At 35.9% G+C, this 22,430-nt stretch overlaps 1 protein-coding gene across 4 annotated transcripts in view; it reads left to right on the top strand.

Moving 5' to 3' along the window:
• The window catches only part of LOC140166466 (uncharacterized), a 215,497-nt gene that overhangs the window by 107,134 nt on the left and 85,933 nt on the right, over nucleotides 1–22,430 (top strand). For 2 of the 4 annotated variants that reach the window (XM_072189945.1, XM_072189946.1), the window contains exon 3: nucleotides 5,782–5,920. In XM_072189945.1, the coding sequence (XP_072046046.1) occupies nucleotides 5,782–5,920 (139 nt within the window). Of the gene's footprint in view, nucleotides 1–5,781; nucleotides 5,921–13,695; nucleotides 13,871–22,430 lie in introns of those variants that run through there. The other 2 variants (XM_072189947.1, XM_072189948.1) reach the window with 2 other exon arrangements.

The raw sequence follows: 22,430 nt of genomic DNA, 5'->3' as shown, positions 1-22,430 counted from the left end.
ACTTCTTCAATGGAGGTAATCTGATGTGCTAACTTTCATACATCACTGAGTTTACATCGATTTGATTGTTTTGAATATGCGGAATGGCGTTCCCATCAGTCATCAATAAATGACATATTTTTTGTGGTTGTCAAATTTTATTGATGAATATGCATATTGTGAAATTTTATGCAGTACAAAAAATATACTTTACAGCTTTTAACTTTAAAACAGGATAGTGACAATCAATTTCTGGCACTAAATAATTCTTGATCTTGTCAAATTCTTGTCATGATTTTTTGTCAGGTTTCAGCTTTCTAATACAGGATTTTCAAAGACTCCAGGGGGAATTTACACACACAGCGATATTAGCTTCATCTTAATACCGCACACGTCTTATAATATCGTTTCTTGGCATAATATCTGGTTTCCAACGATAGAGAAACATTTCATTGAAAGGGATTATGTTGCTGAATGTTAATGTGTGAAACTGATTCAAAAGTGATACCTATTTAAGTGTGTGTGTCAAAACTTTTGTTTCTCCATAGTTAGAGACTAGTAATTGTTTTGGTAGTTTCAATTAACATGCTGGTGAGTTCAAAAGGAGTTCAGTAATTCATATGATACAGGTGATAGAAGTGATGAAGTAGCTAACTCTCATGTTATGACAATTTTCTATTGCAAATTAGCAATTTAATTGCTGCATGTTTCCAAGAATGTGTTTTTCTGAAAGCAAGGTTTGTCTCATACCAATTTTTTGCAGATGAAAACTTCTTGTGAAACTCATTAAAGTATGATGCTGACAAAGCACATCATTGATAGTTATATATATTTTTATTTTGGTGTAAAGTTATGATGATTTGAAGTAAAAAACTGAAGTCCTACCAGATGGCACCAGATCTTCGCCAGGTCTTTGTCACTATGGCAATTGGAATGCAAGTGGAAATTTGGAAGAGGAAAAACTAACAGGCAGTATGATAGTTTTGGTGTTAACGAAAGAGGCATGACTTCGCCAAAACTAGAACTTGCAAGCTTGTGATCCTGTGTAGTGATCATGAGCACTCAGTCTGGAAGTGGTCTGTACCTATCTTCTCTCTCCATCCAGGTTTGGCCATAAACTACTTTGGGTGCTCTTTTTGCTTCTTCAAGATTGTTACATGAGTCCCAACAGAAAGACATGTGCACCCACATTGTCCTTGTCCACAGCAATGTCAACATGGTCAAAGACTTCAACTAACCAACAATTCTTGGGATTCTCCAAGGAATAAAGTATAGCATTACCTTTATCCAAGACTTAATTCCAAACTAAGCAATGTTTTGAGTATAACAATTAAGCCTCCCTTATTCACTGCAATGGTGAAATATAAGCATATAATCGAGGGTTGCGGACTAGAAGGACCTATCTGCAATAGCTGCCAGGTGTCATAGTTTTTGATGTACAAAATATAAACTGCAGAAATGATCAAAAATGTATATAGAGCAGCTAATTTACAGATAGGGCTTTCTTGCCCTAAACTCTCAATATGATGGTGTTTCATCACCATATTCCATTGGCTACATTTTCATCCTGGATCAGCATTGGTCTATGTAGTCTATGCTATGGGTATTACTTTACACATATTAATTTCACTATGTCCACATCCATATACATTCTTTGGCCGTAATGTAAACAGGTCATTGAACTCTAATTCAGCTGTATGCTGGATCTGGCCGTGATGTTCAACTTGGCCATTTGCTTGGTTAAGTTTATGATTGATGGCTCATGGCTGTTGTGTTTGTCATATTCCTATTACCATGGTATGATAATTGTTCTGCTAAATTGAGATAAATAAACAAACAGAGAAGTAATCTCCACCATAGGGAACACAGCTGAGGATCTCAAATGAGGATCTCAACTTGACAATGTGCACTTGGGCACAGTTCCTTAAGCTCAATATGCTTCTACACTCAAAGAATGACCTTTGGATATGTTGGGGACAAAAACTCATGTTCCTTAACTTGAGGTCAAAATTTGAGCTTTGGTTGTGTATTGGGGGTCATTGAGATGTGTCTTTGGGTGTGATGTCATAATATGGCTCATAGTGACAGGGAAGTTGAAAAACTGACAGATTGGCGTTCTAATAGCTCCAAAGTTTGGGATAACATGTCTCACTCAGGATTAGAAGCTGAGAAGACATGATTATGTCAATTAGTACAAATGGGTGCCAAAATGCCTTTTGCTGTGAAGTTGTCTTCCAGCTGTGGGTCCATTCATCTCATTATCAAGATGATGATGATGATGATGATGATGAAGACATCCAACAAATCTGAAGATGAAATCTGAAGACAATAATGTTGACTGGTATTGCTTGTTTTAAACAATGAAGATAGTGATGCCAATAATGATGATAACAACAACACCAAAGATGTGGATCATCCTACCTGCCTCTTCCTCATGACTGATCATCATGTACTTCCCTTGTTTTGGGATTAGAAAACTAGAATATTCAGAACGGATATACTTACGACTAGCTAAAGATAGTGCAACATTAAATGCCATTGCTTGTCTTTGCCTTTGCTGTTATTAATTGAGTTGTTATTGCTCTTAAGTCATGTGCTGGTAAATAACACATCCCTTGCTTTAATTACGAGAATGATGGAATACGATGTGACAAGGTAGAAAGTTGTATGTGTGATGGACATGCTGTGTGTGCATGCCCTATCAGTATGTGGCTATCAAAAGGCCTACAGATTTTTTAAATAGATAATTTGCATACTGAACTATGGGTGAACTTTGAATGTACTGATAATGAGATTTACATTGAACTTGAAAGTGCAAAAGGCTGTTCCGGTTGAAATCCATACACCCCCATGGAAGATATATACACCTTATGGAAGACACATGACCTTATTTCTTCCACACAGGGAGTATGAATTTCAAAGGGGGTTACCTGAATGGGTGACTCCATTATAAAACCCTGTGTGGGAGATTAAGGTCATGTCTTCCATAGGGGGTGTATGAATTTCAACTGAATAGCCCAATATACTGTGGGTTATTTTCAGAAAAAAATTTGATTATACTCTTTACCAAATAAGTTGTAATCATGCTTGGTTCTTTCAGGGATATCCTTGGTTCTTTGCATTTTGTTAGGTCTTTCATGTCAGTTTGATATAGAGGTTTATATTTATCGTAAAAGGCTTGTGATGATAACATAACATAACAGGTATTTATATAGCACTTTAGCAAGAAGTTGAGTGAGGCACCGAACATTTTAACATAGTTTGGATAACTATCTCGAGACGACATTGAAAACATCAAAGGCATGTCTCAAGTTCTCCATATTGAAAACATCAAAGGCACTTCACCAAATTGCAAAAAATATTTTGATAAAACTATTGATTGAACATTTTTATAAAACAGTATCTGTACTGTCCTCACATTGGCAATAAAATTTTAAAGTTTTTATACTATTTTTGTTTTGGACCAAAATGAGCACAATAGCGGAGATTTTTGACAACTTCATCATCACACACACACACCCAAAAAAAAAAGTCAGTTGCAAATAATTTGTCAAGATAATTTAACAGTAAGGAATGTTGCAGCACATTAAAATGGTGGCCTAAAAATGTTTTAGGAATGACTAATGATTATTTGAAAGTTTGCCAACAAACAGTGCTCCTGGAGCACAAAGTGTTTTATGAAACAAAAAATCCATTTTTCCCTACTTCAAATAAACTACGCTATCTACATAAAACATGTAGATTTACTATGATAGTAATAGTTCCCAACTGTTAATCACATCATTAAAAAATTAATTACTGTAATTTTGCAGCTATAGCTTTTGAAACAAATGCCCATAATAATAATTATGATCACTAATATGTTGAGAATAAATCAAAGCATGGCTGGCATAATCTTCTGTAAATTATACCAGCTCCTGGTTCTACATTCTCTGAATGCTATTGATGCATTTCATCAGAAGGTCATTGTCAAAATGTGTCTGTCTCTGCACCTTGTGATTTATTACTCATAAATTTGGTATTGAAAGAAAAATGACAGTGATGAGCTTCTGTATCACCACAAAATTATCTTTTGTTTTTCTCAAAATCACATCTTTTCGCCAGCCCATAGGGCTGGTACCTAATTCTGAGATGGGGTTTGTGTACACTAAAGATTAGCTAAGATTATAGCCTTCTGCTATTGGTATGAATTATTTTTTTTACTTCTCGTGGTGGAAATGTTTTTGATGTCTGCTTATTCGATTTGCAAGGAAAAGAAAGTATGTTTTGCCGTTTCAACGAACGAAAACGATTGAGTATTGCCAAAGTTATGTTTGAATTAATTATGACTTAAAAAGTTATCATAGGTTAGGCCTACATATATAAACATAAACTTGTTCAGCAATCAGCATATCAAAAAAATGACATGGTCAAAGCGGGGGAATGATCATGAGGTCATATCAGTGGACTACTGAGCATAGCATGATGTTTGGTTGCCTGTGAGTGCATAATTGATATGTTGATAACAGATCTAATAATGTTGTAGAATCAAAATCTTCATTATATGGACCACATTGAAGTCAAAGTAATTATCTATCCTATCCTGTATCGTTTTATGGATAAAATTGACTCAAAATGTTATTGATGATATTATTGCTATCTTTAACATCAGTTTTGTCTTTTCAACGGGAAAAATCCGATTGAAAATAAAGTTTTTAGGGGCTAGCTATAATATTGAACAATATATCCCATATTTTGACATGCACTTATAGAAAATAAATAAATTATTGTCTTACTTTATAAATTATAAATACTGTAAAATGACACATAACTAAAGTGAGGCCAATTTCTATCTTTTTATTTGATTCATAAAATTACATTCAACAAAATGATTGAAGACTGAGAAAACACACAATGCAGACTATTACAGAATGGAGTAGGTAAGATGCCATGTCCATAGCTTTGCAGGAGTTTCGGACTAACAATCAACACATTCAAAAAATGCAGTTTAAAAGTGAAGATTGTAGTGAATGATCAGTCCTTTATCATGTGCTTGCCACTATCTACTTTATAGTAAACTATACATCATGAAATAATATAAAATTATTTTAAAATAAAATGTGCATGTATTAAAGTTGAGTTAACATAGCGAATTAACTAACAACTGCAGTGTATTTCTTGATTTTAATAATAAGCATGGGTAAAAAGCAGTAAAGCCAAAAATACAGAACAATTTGGAGTAATGAATTAAAGTGTTGACAGGAGTTATAGGAGTTAATGTTTTTTTGCTGTTTCAGTGTGCATGTTCTCACCATTGATGGTTTGGTGAACTGTCATGTAACATGGATGTAAGCGTGATCCTAAAAATGCCTTTCACGGTGACCCAAACTATTTACAAGACCTCTTCTGCATTGAGGCTGGCCTTCCCTTTTAAAGGGAATTTTTATTAAAATGGGATTTCAAGGTACACCCAAATTAGTTGATACAAGGATGCTTCAAGAGTTGAATTGAATTGCTGGCAAGGAGATGCCCTTCTGGTAATTCCTCAATATATAAATAATGAGAACCTGAGTTCAAAATCCTGGATGGAATTATGGTCTTATTAAAAGTTCTCACTTTTCAGGATGTCCACAAATATATATGTATACTGCTACATGTATAATGCAGGGAAGCACAGAGTACTTGCAAATATCTTCAGGAACAGGGTTCCAGGTATCAGTTCGGTCAACAAATGCATGTCTCAATTCATGTTATTTATATTGTGCCATTTCAGAATTTGCAATACACTTATCAATTCTTTATGTTTCTTTCTTTCTTTGACAGTAAAAAACGAGACAACAACCAATGGTGGGAACTATTTGATCCTAAAACGTCCAGGTTCTACTATTATAATGAGATGCTACAGAAAACAGTGTGGCATAGACCACAGAATTGTGATATCATACCACTGGCTAAATTACAGGTAAGTCTACTCAAACTGGGACACAAGGAGCTGGGGTCATGGATCACATTGTAATTTCAGTGTCAGAAACAAGCAGATGTCTGCAAGTTTCAGAGTAGCCGGTGAATAAAGAGGAGTAGCTGCCGGGCAGGTCCAATGAGGCCAAAGTGCCAAGAGCCAAAAGTGTTGCCCCAAATTTTGCTCACCCATGCTAAAAATTCGGGGCTTCTGGATGTCTCTGTATTCAAGAGTTGCATTTTGAAACCAACATTTGACTGTCACCTAAACAATGTCACCACTGTGATTCAGATCGCGGGATTCAGATATCATTATGATGATATACTGTAACTTCTGTGACCCAAATACAACAAGATGCAGCTACTTGGTGTTAGATGATTGCCTGTAGATATTCAGACCTTTGGGCTCAAATGGCCCTTAAAAATGTTGCCTTCTAGTCTAATACTGCAGATAGTGTCACCATCACTGCTTGTGCTATCACTACTGTATTGAGGGTTGAGAGTCGGAAAGCCTTAACTCAAAAAGGATTCCTTTGTGAGTCAAGGCTTTCTGGTTCTGAACCTTCAATATATAACCTACAATCTGTGAATAAAATGTTCAATGTGGGACAAAGCTGTATCAGCAGGTCTGTGAGACTATGCATCTCCAACGTCAGAACATGGGGAGGGTGAGGAATGAGGATACAGAACAGAGTGTCTACTTACATGACAGACTTGCTTCACTAGCCTTCAAACATTGGATTTGAGCAAGTGAGCCTGAACTACTTATTTCCAGGATTGCAGGTATTGATACTACCTGATTCCAGATAATTATAGAGTCACTTGTTTTTAAAATGGCCAGAATTTTTTGCCTTACTTAAGATGTAGTTAAGATGTGAAAGCTTTGACTCCCCATGATGGTTTACTAAATATTTACTAATATTTTCCTGATGAGGTTCAGTTGTGACAAAAGTACTAATTTTGCAACAGTTTATCATGTTGTGAAATGGTTTCTTTGCCACCCTCATATACCTTGGTTGTACTTTTTTAATTAGCACCAAATGAGGCAGCATCAGTAACTTTTAACTCACCACACCTGTACAAGTAGACCCAAGAAAAACCAGCACATATTCATTGGCTTTATGTTGATCTTGCTGAATTTTGCGGATACAATATCCTTATGCCTGATTCATACTCTGATTTGCGGACGTGACTTTTGGCAGTGAAGATTCACCAAGGTCGTGTGATAAAATATTAGGCAATAAAATTGATTGATGCTTGATGTGTTTCTTGCACAGTAGCTTGTCGGAATAATTTAGAGAATTATCGCTTGAGTATTCAACTCTGCTTGATTGATCCTGAACTTGTTTTTGTATCGTAGAGTTTGGAAAATACTAGCTGCATGTCTGTTGTTGTGAAAAATTCGCCTCCGCAAATCCGAGTATAAATCGGGCCTTGTGGAAGGAAGGCTGCGAAGACTTAATAGGATATTATATCAATTCCCCGTACTATTATTATACCACCTACGTATTTCATCTGATCAATCATCAAAGTATGGAATAACATTTCTGAAGGCTTGTGATCACTGCTTTAAAGGCATTTTTTGCTATGATAATAACATAAAGCTACCTAACAAACAGCTATTAAGAATATAAATTTTCCATTTAATACATAAATTTATACTTGAATAAACTTTCAGAGCAGTAAGCTTATGAGTACTTCTTGTTTTTGAAGATAATACAATTTACAATAAACGTGCAGGACAGGTCCGCTAACTTATTAGCAAGAAGTTGTGATTAATGTGGCAGATCACGTTTGTGTTTTGATGTAGTACATTATGTACTTATCAATCCATTGTACTGCCTTAGGTGCACTCCACAACACACAACCAAGTCTTCCCAACATGCTATATTTTGGAGTCTTTATAAGGGACAGTTCTCAAACACTTGTAATGGAGGGGGCCCTGAAAAATTCACCTTTATTTTTTTCGTAGAACATGAGTTTACACTATTTTCTATAGGTTTGATGTACATTTTCAGAGCCAAAGGGGGGGCCTGAAAAAAATTTCAGGTCTGAAAGGGGGCCCTGAAAAAAATATGTGAAATTTTCCTTTTGCATCAGGCCCCCCTTTACAAGTGTTTATGAACAGTCCCTAACCAGTACAAAATCTGTAAGGTTTGAGAGAATAAACAGTGTTGATAATTCAGGAACAAATTGCATTATGGGTAATACCTGGCCATTGAAAGGGGTTAATAATGCAATCACCTACATTTAAAGTTTCATTATATGAAAGTTACAAACCTTGAGATCCAGTTCCCAAACTCCAAATACAGAAAGTGCAATTTGTAATTTAGGCCATTTTTTATGAGTATTTTAAAAACAAATTGAAAATTGCAATGAAATATCAGTCCTCAATTGTGAAACTTGTGAAGACTTTGGACTTGGAAGTGAAAATTATGTAATGCCAGAGTAAGGAGAGAAGAGTTTTGCTAGATAATCTTGATGTGAAAGTGCAAAAACACATCTATAATTAACTACCTGTTAATGTAAAACTAGAAGTTACAGGGAAAGTAAGACTCATGCATCTGGGAATATAGATGAGATATGTATCACATTGTGTACACTACTGGTCTTACATACTCACCATGATTACAAACACTGTCTAATTAATCAAGGCATTACAGGGATAATTTAATCTGCAATGAGCAGTGCCGGAAGAAAAGTGCCAAAATGGTATGCTACTACTTATTCTAACCATCAATATGGATGTTAGCATCCTGTGTGTGAGTCCAACGGAATGAGCATATATCAGTTTTGGTATCCCCCTTCCAGTGCCTCTACTACTCCATAAGAATATGACACCCCCTTGGTACCCCCTGCCTCATTGTATTCAATTTGGAAGACTCCATTATCAGAAGCGCATCAATATACTCATATCTCAATATTGATAGCTCTCTGTGATTTAATATCATGTAACAAACCCACATCTTTAGCGATTCTCATATAACGCGAGTAACAGATATCATCTCTAATAGAGCAAGCAATCTACAAAATCTCGGCCTTGCCCAGATGTCCGTGTGATGGCCGAACCGGACAAGAAGCATGTGAATGAATCTTGTGCCAGATAACGACGTGAGAAAAGGTCAATAACTATGTCCATGTTGAGTACATATGGCTCCCATCATCAATGAGTCAATGCACTGAGCAGTTGTTTATTCATGTTCAACTGCAGAGTTGCCAGTGTTCCGCATAATATGAGGGCAGTATAACTTTAGTGATGGCAGCCAGGGGGCTTCAGGCTGTTGAATGAATTTGAAATGAATTGAGGAAAGTGAAGTAAGTGTGCATGGTAGCTGATGGTGACAGATTTTAGAGTATTAATAATTTAAATCATGAAATTTTACATATTCATGCTGAAAAAATCACTTACTGCAGCAAAATTTAATAATTAAATTTTGTTTTGATAATTTATGCAGTCTGAAAAGCTTGATTTAGAAGAGAATCACAAATTATTGCCTGCTTCATTAATGTGTCATTTATGTGTGGTGGTGGTGTTCACATTAGCCAGCAAAGGAACAATTTCTGTGTCACACCAGACATTGTTTATGTTCATCAAGTATTGCAAAATAGATTGCAGAATCAAGTATTCCAGGGGTGTCTTCTTTAGATCACTGGTGTGAAACTGGCTTAAATATACACAGTGTGAGCAGTTGTATATACGACAATGTTGCTAGAACTTACAAACGATCTTTCAAATTCATTGAATGTGTAAAATTTGAACATGGCTGATATAGAACATTTCGTCCAAAATGGTTTTGGTCCAAATACACCTGGTCGGATGTTGTATATTTTTATTCAAAAGATATTTCGGCCACACATACTTTTTAGTGCATCAAAAATTTGGTCTATTATTATAGTAGGACAAGTTTCTGTTGACCAAAAATTTATGGGACAAAATTAAAAGGTTTGGACCAAAATAGAGGGTTACAAAATGATATGGTTGGCTGAAACCTAGTTGGACTAAAGCACTTTGGATCAGAATCCATTGGACCAATTGTTTTGGACAGAGGATTGTTTTCCCTTCTCACTGACTGACAATTAATTTATTAATACAAATTTTTAAGTGTTCGTAATGTTCTTGTGCTTTCCAAATCAGGTGTATGCTGCCCTCTCAATATTTTTAACATTTTCTCAGCTGCCTGTACATGTACCTGATCTGGAAAAGTCATACTGCCCTCCTTTGCACAGACCACTAGAATTCTGGACCTGGGCTGTGACTACATGTAGAATGAGATATAAAATCAAAGCTAGTGAAGCTTTCTCGAGAACCGCCAGACCAATACTGAAATGAAATACACTTTGACATTTTCAAAACAAAGAAAGTGAAATTAAATTATTCATATAAAGCGATTACTACTTCAGGATAAAGGAGTGACAAAATCATTATTAGAAACAAGTAAAATCATTATTTAGGCAAGTCTGGTAGTATACACAATAAAATATCCTGGAGATGCTGTCTGCATGTTAATTTACACCTATTCTATCTTAAGGAATCATGTCAATTAGTATATCTTACATTACCCATCATGAATACAATGGAACAATGTTGTCTCACTTTGGGCAACATTAACAGGGGAACTGAAACCCAATTGAGATGACACCCCAATGGTGTATTTATAGACGGGATGGTAATGCTAAATGCCAGCCAAACATTCTTGCCACATATCAAGACATCATTCATGTTAGATTTTGACAAAGAACATTTTGGATTCCCTCCTAGCCAAAGTCTTGTGTTTTTGAATCATAATGTATGATTTTTATATGTGCCTGATGGCAGTAATAGTTTGAACAATGGCAAAGTCACTGTGAATCATGATATGAACTATCATTTGATCTCAAATAATATTCGTTGCCTTTGAACTATGATGTTTTCATTATGAGCTGTGATGTCGCATATAGACGTGAGATAAGAGTATGTATAGGAATGCAGTGAAATCGGAGCTCTTGAAATTGTGAGCTGTTTTTGCTGTGTTGTTTGATTAAAAAGTTCGACATTTGATCTTGCCAATTTCCCTCTATTCTTGCAGAGCCCTGCAGTTAGCAACATGGGTTTTAACACTGTGGTTTTAAATACCATGTGGATTGATGCACAACGAGTGTGGTGGGATGTACAAAAGTTAAATCTGGGGCAAAAACATAAATTTACAAAATGATATGGTTGGCTGAAACCTAGTTGGACTAAAGCACTTTGGATCAGAATCCATTGGACCAATTGTTTTGGACAGAGGATTGTTTTCCCTTCTCACTGACTGACAATTAATTTATTAATACAAATTTTTAAGTGTTGAATTTTTTAAATTCTGTGTGAGGGTCTATTTAAGTGGAGACAAACATGACCAGTAATATATTCGCCCTTTGCAACGATCCGCCATCTTGCTACCAAAACGAGGTTCTCCCTGCAAAAGCATGCGCAAAATGAGCATATTTGTTTCTCGCGCTCTTCTAGCAATGCACCAGAAGGCTTTTGCAAAGCGTATGCGGTAATTAAAGCATGCGCTTGACAGGCGTATGCACACACAGTACGCCCATTGCTGGTAGAAGCTCGTTTTGAGATGACCGTGCGATTGGCGAATAGTGGTCCCCTAGACAGTTTCATTTGTCTTGTGAGAACTGAGATGTGATGTTGAAGGCATCAATGCAGTGGCATGGCAGTGGCTGACTGGCCCCATGTGGGATATCCCAATTTTCAAGTTGTGAGGCAAACATCCCTGCTCACATAATTCCATCAAGTCTTTGGCTTTGTATTTCCTCCTTTTCTTTTTTAATTGCTAATACTTGAGACACTTGCCTAATCATAGGCTCTTTATATGGCACTGACCATGTATCAATGTAGTGTAATTGATTCAGTGGTTCTTGAGACATCTTACTAATGTTTATAAGATCTGAACACTGGATGTACCAAAATATGTGGAAAACAGAGTTTGCTATAATAAGCATGGCTGAGTGAGTGAGGATGATATAGTAATCAATATGTAAGTGAGACAATATTTATGATTGTTGTCAGTTCGTAAATAACCATGCCATCCTGTCAGCCATGCAGGAGTCAATAGTAATTGAATGCTTGAGTTTGGTGTTAAAAACACTCGCTAAAACTGTATTTATACCTCAGTCGCTAGTAACAAGCTGTTAAGTTTGAACCAATCAAATGGAGTGTTGTTTCTAAAGCTGTAAGAAGCAGTCCAGCTCATTGGTCAGATGTAAATTGTGCAGTGAAAGCGACTGAAGTATAATGTTGGCATAAAACTGTGTGCTCCCATGCTAGTATCATTACAGACTATTATTGGAAATGCATTCATGATGTCCTGTTACTTACATCTCAATCAGTTGTGTGTTATGGCTTGTATACTGGTGATTTTATGTGACAAATTAAAAGAACCTTTGTGCATTGATTAGGTTGTACAGATCATACAACCTTTTTATTCCGGTAGAAAGTGCAAAATGTCTTCTCTAGGAATGCTTTGTTGTCTGTGTACTTGTTATGGAGCGTATGCTATTTAATATTGCTACTTGAGTGATATATTCAACACACCTATTATTATGAAGCTGATTATCTTTCTAAGAAGGGGCTCCACCGTATGTGATTTCTAAATTTCTTTTGTTTTCAAAACTCATTAGATTTTGACCCCCCCTAAAATGATCTACAGATTATCGCATTTGTACTACCGACTTTGGCATGTACATGTGTATGGATAGCTATCCAATGAAGTTGCTGTTAGATTTCTTTCGTTTGACTTTTCTGACTGATAAGAAGTAGTAGAAATTGGGGTCCTGATTGGGGAAAATAACATTATGTACCAATCTCTTATTAAAATTGAGGTGTAAATTACAAAATGGTGATTTTGTATAAAACTTAAGCTGAGCTCATAAAATATATTTAGGCACCATCTGCTGCAATTGTTTGCACTGAAACAAAGGCTGGTATTAATATTGAAAACAGTAATGGGAGCTTGCTAAATGATAGAAAACCAAACAAAATGGAACAAAGTCATATTTTAATAGCTATTAATAATTAAATTTGTCAATGATATACAACTTGTTTCATCTTTTATTCAATAGAAGCTTCTGTACATTTCTTTACAGTAAAAAAGGTTTATCTCTGTGTAAAAATAGCCTTGACATTATGAAGTTAAACATAATATTAACAGGGATTTTATCATATTGATAATTCTACCCTTTATCATATTGACTAATTCTGCCAATTTTTTGTTAACAAAGCATAATACAAAAGGCTTTTTTGTCTGCTGAATCCTGAGCATGGCTATTATAATAATTCCAGCCCAAATTGTATCCAAACCACACATTGAAATGGCTATTATGAACAATTGCTATAATTTCATCAAGCCTGATTAGAGCCCTTACAATAGAGCCACACACTCTAATTAGAATTTGTGAATGCTTTCTGAACAAAGCAGAAAAGTTGACAGATTTTATGCAAATTAGGCAGGTATCCTTTTGTCTTAACTTGGTTTTAATATAAACTGGATTAATAAGTTTGTCATTAACTTTCACACAGTTAAACTCTGGAAATATTAAATTTCATAATAATAAATAGTACAGCATGCAGATTTCCCACGGAGTTCATGGTTGGGTTCAGATGACAATTGAAATCATGCGAAGGAGACTAGTCATCCCCCTGCATGCTGTACAGGAAAACAATGCATCCACATTGGTAGTGGGTGGATCATAACAAAACATCTGTGCAAGAGGCTAGCTCCAGGCAGACTTGCCTTTGTTGTACTGTTGCAGAAATTATGTACTACCAGAAATATCAGATGTTGTAATTTAAAGCCCCATTTGATGATGTTTGTGGAGGATATGTGGTGGTGTGGATGAGACCTATCAAGATATGGATATGGACCTACTGATATCTATTGGGAACGCTGACTGCTTTGTGTGCTTTCGATTCTTATGCACTGTATGTAGGATTAAAAAAATTCTTTATTTTGAATGTTTATTTAAACTTAATTTTTTGTATGAAATCTATTGGGAATGCAGACAAATTGGTGCGGTTTCGATTATACATTATATGTGGGATTCAAAAATTGTTTATTTAGAGTTTTTACTGATTGATTATATTTGTATGAATTGTTGTGCTTGTTTATTGGACACGATATCAATATCATGGATATATGCATATGTTGTGTTTGTTTTGTCTTGTGTGTACTATGTTGTAACTTGTACAATGTACAATTCTAGCAATTTGACCTGCGGGTCACCATTAGAGTTTGAAATAAAACTTTCCTTTTTAAATAATGCTTTTGTTGCAGCCGGAAATGCTCATTTTTAGTTTGCTAATAGATAAAATTGGAAACCTCACAGAAACTAACGAAGGAAATAATTCTGGACTTGTTTCCCTGCTCAGTTTCAGAATGCTTTCCATCACTTTTGTTGTTTACAAGTACCACTTTTGATGACCCTTATCTAAAGTGAACTGTTGCCTAGAATATAAAAGATATCAATTGCATTGGTGAGGCATAAATTAAATCTTTGAGTTAGTCTAGATACAGTAAAAATACAGTACAGCCCTATACCGTATTACTATAGTAGCTGAAATTCCTGATTTTCGTATGCTGTACTACACATAAAAAGGTTAGCTTAGGAGTTGTTTTTCAAGTGAGCAGTCAGCTGTATGATCTAGTAAACTGCTTTTAGATTATATCTAGGATTTTACGCATTTTATGATATTATTGTGGCTGGCTGTTGACATTTTACTTTTTTATATTTTACATGTGCAGACTAAGATTAGGCAAGTGCTAGGCCTATATATTTTGTAACTTTGACTTGACTTTTGTCAATTTTACTTCCTTTCTGTTACTTTTTATTTCTTGAATTCCTTCTATTCCTACTTCTGTTCTTATTTATCTATTTCTATTCTATTCTATTCTATTCTATTCTATTCTATTCTATTCTATTCTATTCTATCATAATTATTCCATTCCATTTTATTTCTATTCTAATTTCTATGCTATTATATATTCTATTATATATTCTATTCTATTTCTATTCCAATCCATTGCATTATATTTCATTTCATTTTGCCTCATTTCTATTATTTTTCTATTTCATATCCTTATTTTGCCCATATTTGGCATTATTTTATCCATTCTATTGCATTTGGAAGTCATTACCAACATTCAATAGCTTTGTTGCTCATTGTGTGTATAACCAAGCTCATCTGACGCTTTCTTTGCTCAGTAATATTGATCCCTACACACTGGGGTAACTCTATACATATCACAGTTGCACATAGTAGTATGTGCTGTATTATTGGATGCAGAATTACATGACATATGGGTCCAATGATTCTAAGTGCTTTTGTTTGCAGTTCAACAATTCAAGTGAATATAAATAAATAGAAGCTTGATGTTGACTCAATTCCATGTGACTCAAGTTTACCTACGAATTACCTCAACATAACATGACGCATCAGTCCGTCAATTAAAATTGTGAGACGATTGCTCGCAATCACAATACAGTTACGGACTGGAGGAGGGATGACCTAGCAACAAAGAAAAGATGCCTAAAGTGTTACAATTTTTTTCTAATCATATATTTATATGACAAAGAGGTTGGATGCTAATCATAAATGGACTATTTACTGTATAGTGAGAAATGTTAGTGAAGTTTTTATTTTTTGCGCTTTTGTGGTTATTTTCAGAACCACAAGTCTGCAAAAATATTATTCACTCATAGGCTTTAATGTGTGTTGTTTGTAATCACAAATATAAGAAACAGTTAAACTACTCTGAACATTTCAAATCGCGAAAAATTAAAACCGCAAAAATATCTCACTTTGCAGTACTTCATTTTTTCAGCTCGACCAGGTTTAAGATGTCCTTTCACTTGAGGCTATTGATGAATAATCATAGCAACAATTTGATCTGGATTGTAAAGTGCGCAATACTACAAAAGTGGGTGTGTGCATTGTTAATCCAGAAGATTCAACAATTAAGTTTTAAGGGGAAACTGAGCTTGGGTTGGGTTCGTTGCTCGTGGCATACGTACTGTACCATTGGTAGGTTGCATTGCTGAGACCCCCGACCTACAATCCCTGCATGTAGAGTTGTAATAGATACAAAATGGTCTCATCATGATAGGCTTGCATGTCTTTAGGCTATATGGTGTTTCCTTTTTTGGGTGCCATTTGAGAGATACAAAACTTGTTGCCTACTGGCTTGGCAGATTGATGGGGGAGATTATACATCTCTTTTGTTTGGTATAAGTTTTGGATGACATGGATCAGGAATGATTTCCGTACAGTGTTTGAATTTTTGTAATAAACAAAATTGATTTATCTGTGAATGACATGAGATTCCCATCATTATGCTTGGGGTTATTTGGTAGTTTTCAGTTCTTTGCCAGTTTTGGTCTTGGTTCTGTGAATCAGATAGATTCCCGTCAGAATCATAGTAAGTGGATTTTCATCAATTGTTGCATGTTTAGTTGGAGTGGTTTTTGGCAAATTTTGCACGTATACCACATAATATCATTGGATGTGTGTTAGGGTGGGGTGTGTTCACATGTGTGTCTGGGGGAAGGGTTCTTGGATCCTGGTGGGGTTCCCTTGCACTTAACTGCAGGATAACGTTCATCAAGATTACAACTTGTCTTTGAAGTCCTGGAAATGCTTGAAAAGATTTTGTACATTTGTAGAGGGTGCTTATTAGAGGATTGGCACTAATATACAGTAAATCAAATCACATCCAATAACATCAATTCATTTTGACACTAAAGACATCCAGGAAAGCATTCATAACATCTGCAATGAGGGGGATCTGTTGAAGCAGATTCAAGTTATTCCAGTCATGCATATCATCATGTCAAGTTTTTCTCTCATTTTCCCATCATTTCACTCCGGTTTGGAAACAAAATATCAAGATACGATAACATCTGTCACAAGTGTGTTTACCTTATGACAAAACTTTGGGTTTCATGTTATGGTTGCTGATCTCTTACCAAGAACTGAAATGCTCTCATTTCCAGTGGTGATGTTTGTTAACATTCACTCAACATTCATAGGTGAACATTTGACCTCTAATTAGGGAGGATGAGTTTTTGTCCCCAACATATTCTAAGGTTATTCTTATGGATGTACAATAATGTTAAGGTTGAAGAACTTTGTACTGGTGGATGAGAATGATAGATGTAGTGTTTGGGTTTCATGTTATGGTTGTTGATCTCTATGAACTGAGTCTTGGTTGGGTCATTGGAATATGTGATCAGATGGCTTGGATCCCACGATCAGGATAGCCAAAGGGTTGAGGAATATCATATCAGAGATTAGACCTAATGTTGAATTTTCCACTGCCACTTCTGATTTTAGAAGATGGCTTTTAAATTGAAGTGCTAAAATAAATGTTGGTAAATGTTGCACAAAAATCTGAAATAAAAGTATGGGAAAGCTTTGATGTTTTTCCAGAACATATTTCCTTGTTACATTTGCGTGGATAGCAAATTATTGGGATTCCCTCAAACATAACATTCTAGCTAGAAATACAGTGGGCACAATTTTACATCCAGGTACTGAGTTCGGAAGAAACAGGTTCAAGGGATACAATTTGTATTCAGTGTAATTTTCAATGTGATTTACTGGTTTGTCAACCAATTGTGTGATTTTCATTTATATCTTTTTTATATCCCAATTCAACTTACATCATGCGTAATCGGTCATATCGGTTGCTCTTTTGATTGTAAACAAAAGAGAATTGTAATAAAAATTATGAGAATACCGGTACATTTGTCTAACTTTGTAGTATTATTGTCATTGAAGTAATAGGGCAATAGTATGACAATATAGGATTTGTATTGTCTATGTCACTACCTGGGTTATCTACTGGATACTTCTGCAAGGCTCATAATGATCAAAATGTTTCATGCTTGAAATGGGGATTGCAAATTTTGGCAGCGATATAACTTGAGGTATCGTAGTTGAATTTTGTACAATTTTGTTTCTACAATGATAATTCACTCATGCTTGGCAATGGCGGACAAGTGATACAATATGACGAGAGTAGTTCTTCCCGAATGCTGTCATGTTATTGTATAAATAGCAACAGAAACCCTGCAAGATGTATGAGCGTGTTTCTACAGAGCCAAATACCGTTCGGAAACGGTATGGAACCGTTAATCACTCCTGTGGAAACAGCCTCCAACGCCTTTTTGTAACGCCTTTTCATCATAGCGGAAACCTCGTTGGAGTAGGTTTTTGCCGTTGACGAAGCGGGTAGATTTTCTGTGGAAACAGACCTAAGCGGTAACTTGCCGATTATTGAGCAAAATGGATGTTAATTGGACAGACGCCATGACAAAAACGTTAATAACAGCCTGGGCAACATAACAAGTCCAAACTATTATGTAAAGCCACAATTTCTCCGTGATACGGAAAAAACAGAAAAACTCACGGAATTTGGGGTTTGCTCGTGGCACGGAAATTTGTAAATGCTACAAAATAGTGAAAAACTGTGTAAAATGTAAAACTTTGCTGTTGATTTGCAAAATATAACAAAAAAAAAGTGATCATTTAGCAATAATCAACCATTAAACAATCCATTCTAGCATTAATTCTAGGCCTACGATGCAAGATTTTGGCCATTTAGCGTGTTTCTATTGAGTCCCCTGCATTTTACCGGTAAAACTGTTCGCCGTCAAATAGCGGCGAAAGGCGGATAACGGTCAGTTTCCATTGCACGTTGTTTACCGGTAAACACTCGATGAACAGTGTCAATTGACACACCTTTAAAGTTTGCCGGCGAAAGGTCGTGCACTGGGGTCAATCCCCGGGTCAATCGCAAAGCATTGGATTTTAATATTGTAGTATTTTCTTAATTGTTTGGCTAAAAATGAGGTAGCAAACATGAGAAAAGAAGACTGAAGAATATGGGTTTTTTTATTAGCGTTTTCATTCGTTCTCGTACTTCAAATTACGCCATTGGGAAATCCCCCTCAGTGATATCGACGTGAGTACTCAGTATTGTTGGGCGCAAAAAAATAGGTCTTAGAATTGAATCTTTCACAGTTTAATTTCAGTTAATTATTTTTAGCGAATAGTAATTTAACATCAACAACATAATATTAAATTCATGAAATCTTTCTAATTTTCTGAAGCACACACCGCCGCGGATCCGAGTTGATTTCTATTTTTTTTTCGCATGCACAGCTGGATTCATCCGCTGATGTTGTTGTTGTTGTTTTATTTCATGGCTTTTACTAGGGTCATAAATCATAACTCATGTTAAATATTTAGCATGATATGTATAATGCAGGGATAATGCATTATAAATATTTCTTCCATTTACTTTGTTTATAGCAAGTGAGTCAAATATTTGTATGTGATTAGGCCTAAGAATTTTTGCGAACGGAATGGTATAATCATGGTATAATACATAAACAAGCTAGCTCATTGATGATGCAGAGGTCAATTTCAGCGACTCAACTTCCGCTTTTCTTCCCTGTATGCGCATTCAATCGGAACGGAGTGAGTTTCTATTGACGCGTTTCGGTAAGCGCCCCCGCTATTTTCCTTCCTCAAGAAGGAAAGCGTTACCGGTAAAAACTCTCCCCTGTTTTTTTTTTTTTTGCGGGAAGGTCAGTTTCTATTGAGCAGAAATAATCCCTTTACCGTCTTTTTACCGGTAAACGGTCCCAATAGAAACACGCCTATATACTATCGTAAAAGGTAAGACAAAATACACTTTTAAAACATGTTTGTCATTCAGATTAAACGGTACCGGTATGAACACGCCAACGGCAAAAACCTGTCTGTGGAAACAGCAGGTTAAACAGTAAGATAACGGTAAGATAGCGTTATCCATTTAGCGGTAACTTAGTGGTGCGCCTGTAGAAACACGCTCTAATTTACCACATTATAATATTAATATACAAATCAGTTTTATTGTGCAATCACAGCTATGCAAATATTTCACTGTGATTCTAAGTATGAATTAGGCTTGATTAAAGGTGGTGGGAGAGGATGGGTATGTTAGCTGTCCTTATTACACCTCAATGGCAACAGGTTTATTGCACTATAACCATGATAACACCAGTGTCAAAGATGTATCATAGCTAATGCCACAAAAATGTTCAATATGCATTTTAAGAACAAAAACTGTTGTGACACAACCCTAGACATGTTATAATGGAGACATTTTCATTTGCAATTGAAGTAAACTTTGATTAAAGCCCACAATAATGTCTCTGTTTTCAAGTAGTCTTGGGCGCTACTACAGAACAGCAGAAGTAGGTCTGGGAGAAGTAATTTCTGCACAACACAATTACCTCCTCTGCGACAGTCTGTCTTGGGAACAACATTCGCGCATTTTACACTCGGCACCCAAACTACGCCATTAGGTAACTACCATTTTAAAACTACATACAATTTTAATCAATATTGAGTTTCCAGGGTACATTATAATGGTCAGAAGCGCTGTTTTTTCCCATCTCAAAGAATTTGTGGATGTTCTCTTCGTGCGTATATAAATGTAGCACGCGGGATTTGTTCTCATTGGAGGCGGTCTCCCCCAGGGGGTGCACCTTGTTTTATAGGATATGAGATAGTGAGTGGCCCAATATTAACTCTTCGCTGAACTGTGCTTCCCATCAGCCCATAGGGGATAGTATATACGATTTTCATTTGCCCCACGCTTGGGTTAGTTTGAAGCACGTAATAGGCATGGATTGAGGCAAATAACGCAATTTGGGTATTTACAGACTTTGGCTAATTTAAAAATCGTGAGCACAAGTACCTGATACATGCAATAACATTTCATTCTTAGTATTTAGTTTATAACCAGAGATTGTGACCAATTTTGAAGCAAAGGATGGAGCAAATTTTACACGAAAAAATCATTTTTTGCCATGAACTGATCTTAATTTAAATTAAAGTGACACTGCCTGAGGATTTTGTTCCAAGAGATATGTTGTTTTTAGGAGTTCAACAAACACTGTATATGTCCATCAGTTATAAGTGGTAAGAGTATAATTCTTGAACACTTACTAGGAGTTTTCAATCCCTTATTGTAATTCTCTTAAGGCTTGCTGATATACATTTCTTGTTTTTTAAGTTGTAAATACCAGTTATCTGGTGGATTCTGCCATTAATTAGCAGTCTTTTGAGATTGAGTTATCAATCCGTTATTGTTGGTTGGCAAGCTTTTGAAAGCGGTCTATTGAGATTGAGTTATCAATCTGTTATTGTTGGTGGGCAAGCTTTGAAACCAGGTTAAACCTTGACACCTTTGTTGGCAATCAATGGTAGGGAAGATACCAGTTATCTAGCTAGCACCCATCATTCAGTCAACCAGGCAAGCTGTAACAACAGGAAAAGAAGCGGCACATTTCCCTGTCGGCAAGTTTCCGACTAAAAGCGTGCTTACTCACGCGTGCTGCATCAACCAGGATATACATTGTTTTTCTCCAAGCTCATCAGTACTGGTAGAGAATTATGTAGGATTAAAATCTGCACTTAGAATTTTTTAGATCTGAAAAATTGCAATATGTTCGGTTTCAGTTCTTCAATGCCTATATCTTTGTACTTTTTGAATATATGTTGGGTACAAAAACTCATACTCTACAACTTGAGGTCAATTGATGGCTGAAAGGAGGTCATGGAACTATGGCACGGATATTGAGGCTGTGAGGCTCCTGCTGGTGTTGGTGGAATCCTCTTAATGTGTCATTAAGTGTGCATTTAAGCCAGTTTCTGAAGCTTAAGACCTTGCTTAAAGGGACACTAATTTGTCTTCAATTTATCTCATGTTATGACAAGGGAATTGGTTCTTACCTTACCGTGACCTTATAAGGTCATTAAGAGGAAGTTTTTTCAAGGCGGCTTGTTTTTGGTGATATTTTGTTTTGATTTTGTCTAATTGAGTGGTTATTCAGGTGAGCCCAGCCATTGGGTAATGATGTGTATGCTGACATTTTCGTTGGGATTTTGGACTGTAGAGTACATCACATATGAGCTATTTTATTTATTCATTGACTAGCTTGCCTAGCCATTGGGTAACAGTGCCCACATATTATTCATCTCAGGTACAAACTTACAGGCGATTTAATTCGTTCGCACGCTGCCTCACCCATTCATCAATTCTGCATAGCACTAGCTACTGGCTTGTTATTTTCATACTGTAAAAAATTTCACAGTATGAACTTTGGCTATTTTTCCTTCCTTATTGTTTACAACTTTTATGGATTACAAACAATTTTAATTTGCTCGCACGCTGCCTCACCCATTCATCAATTCTGCATAGTATGCTTGTAGCTACCTATTATTTTCAAGCTGTAAAATTTTTCACAGTATGGATGTGATTTGAATTTGCTGGCTATTTTTCTACAAATTGGACAACAGGTTTATACATGGATTACAAATACATGGGTGCTTATTCCACTGAAAACACAACAAGTATTTTGTGAAAATATAACCAGCGAAAAATAATCATCTCGTTTGGGATTGAGGAGGTTGACCCTACAACCATGCG

This window comes from Amphiura filiformis, chromosome 12, assembly GCF_039555335.1.
Source record: "Amphiura filiformis chromosome 12, Afil_fr2py, whole genome shotgun sequence".
Taxonomy (NCBI): Eukaryota; Metazoa; Echinodermata; class Ophiuroidea; order Amphilepidida; family Amphiuridae; genus Amphiura; species Amphiura filiformis.
The sequence above is the reverse complement of the archived record's forward strand: the minus strand, read 5'-3'. Positions and strand labels throughout refer to the sequence as shown.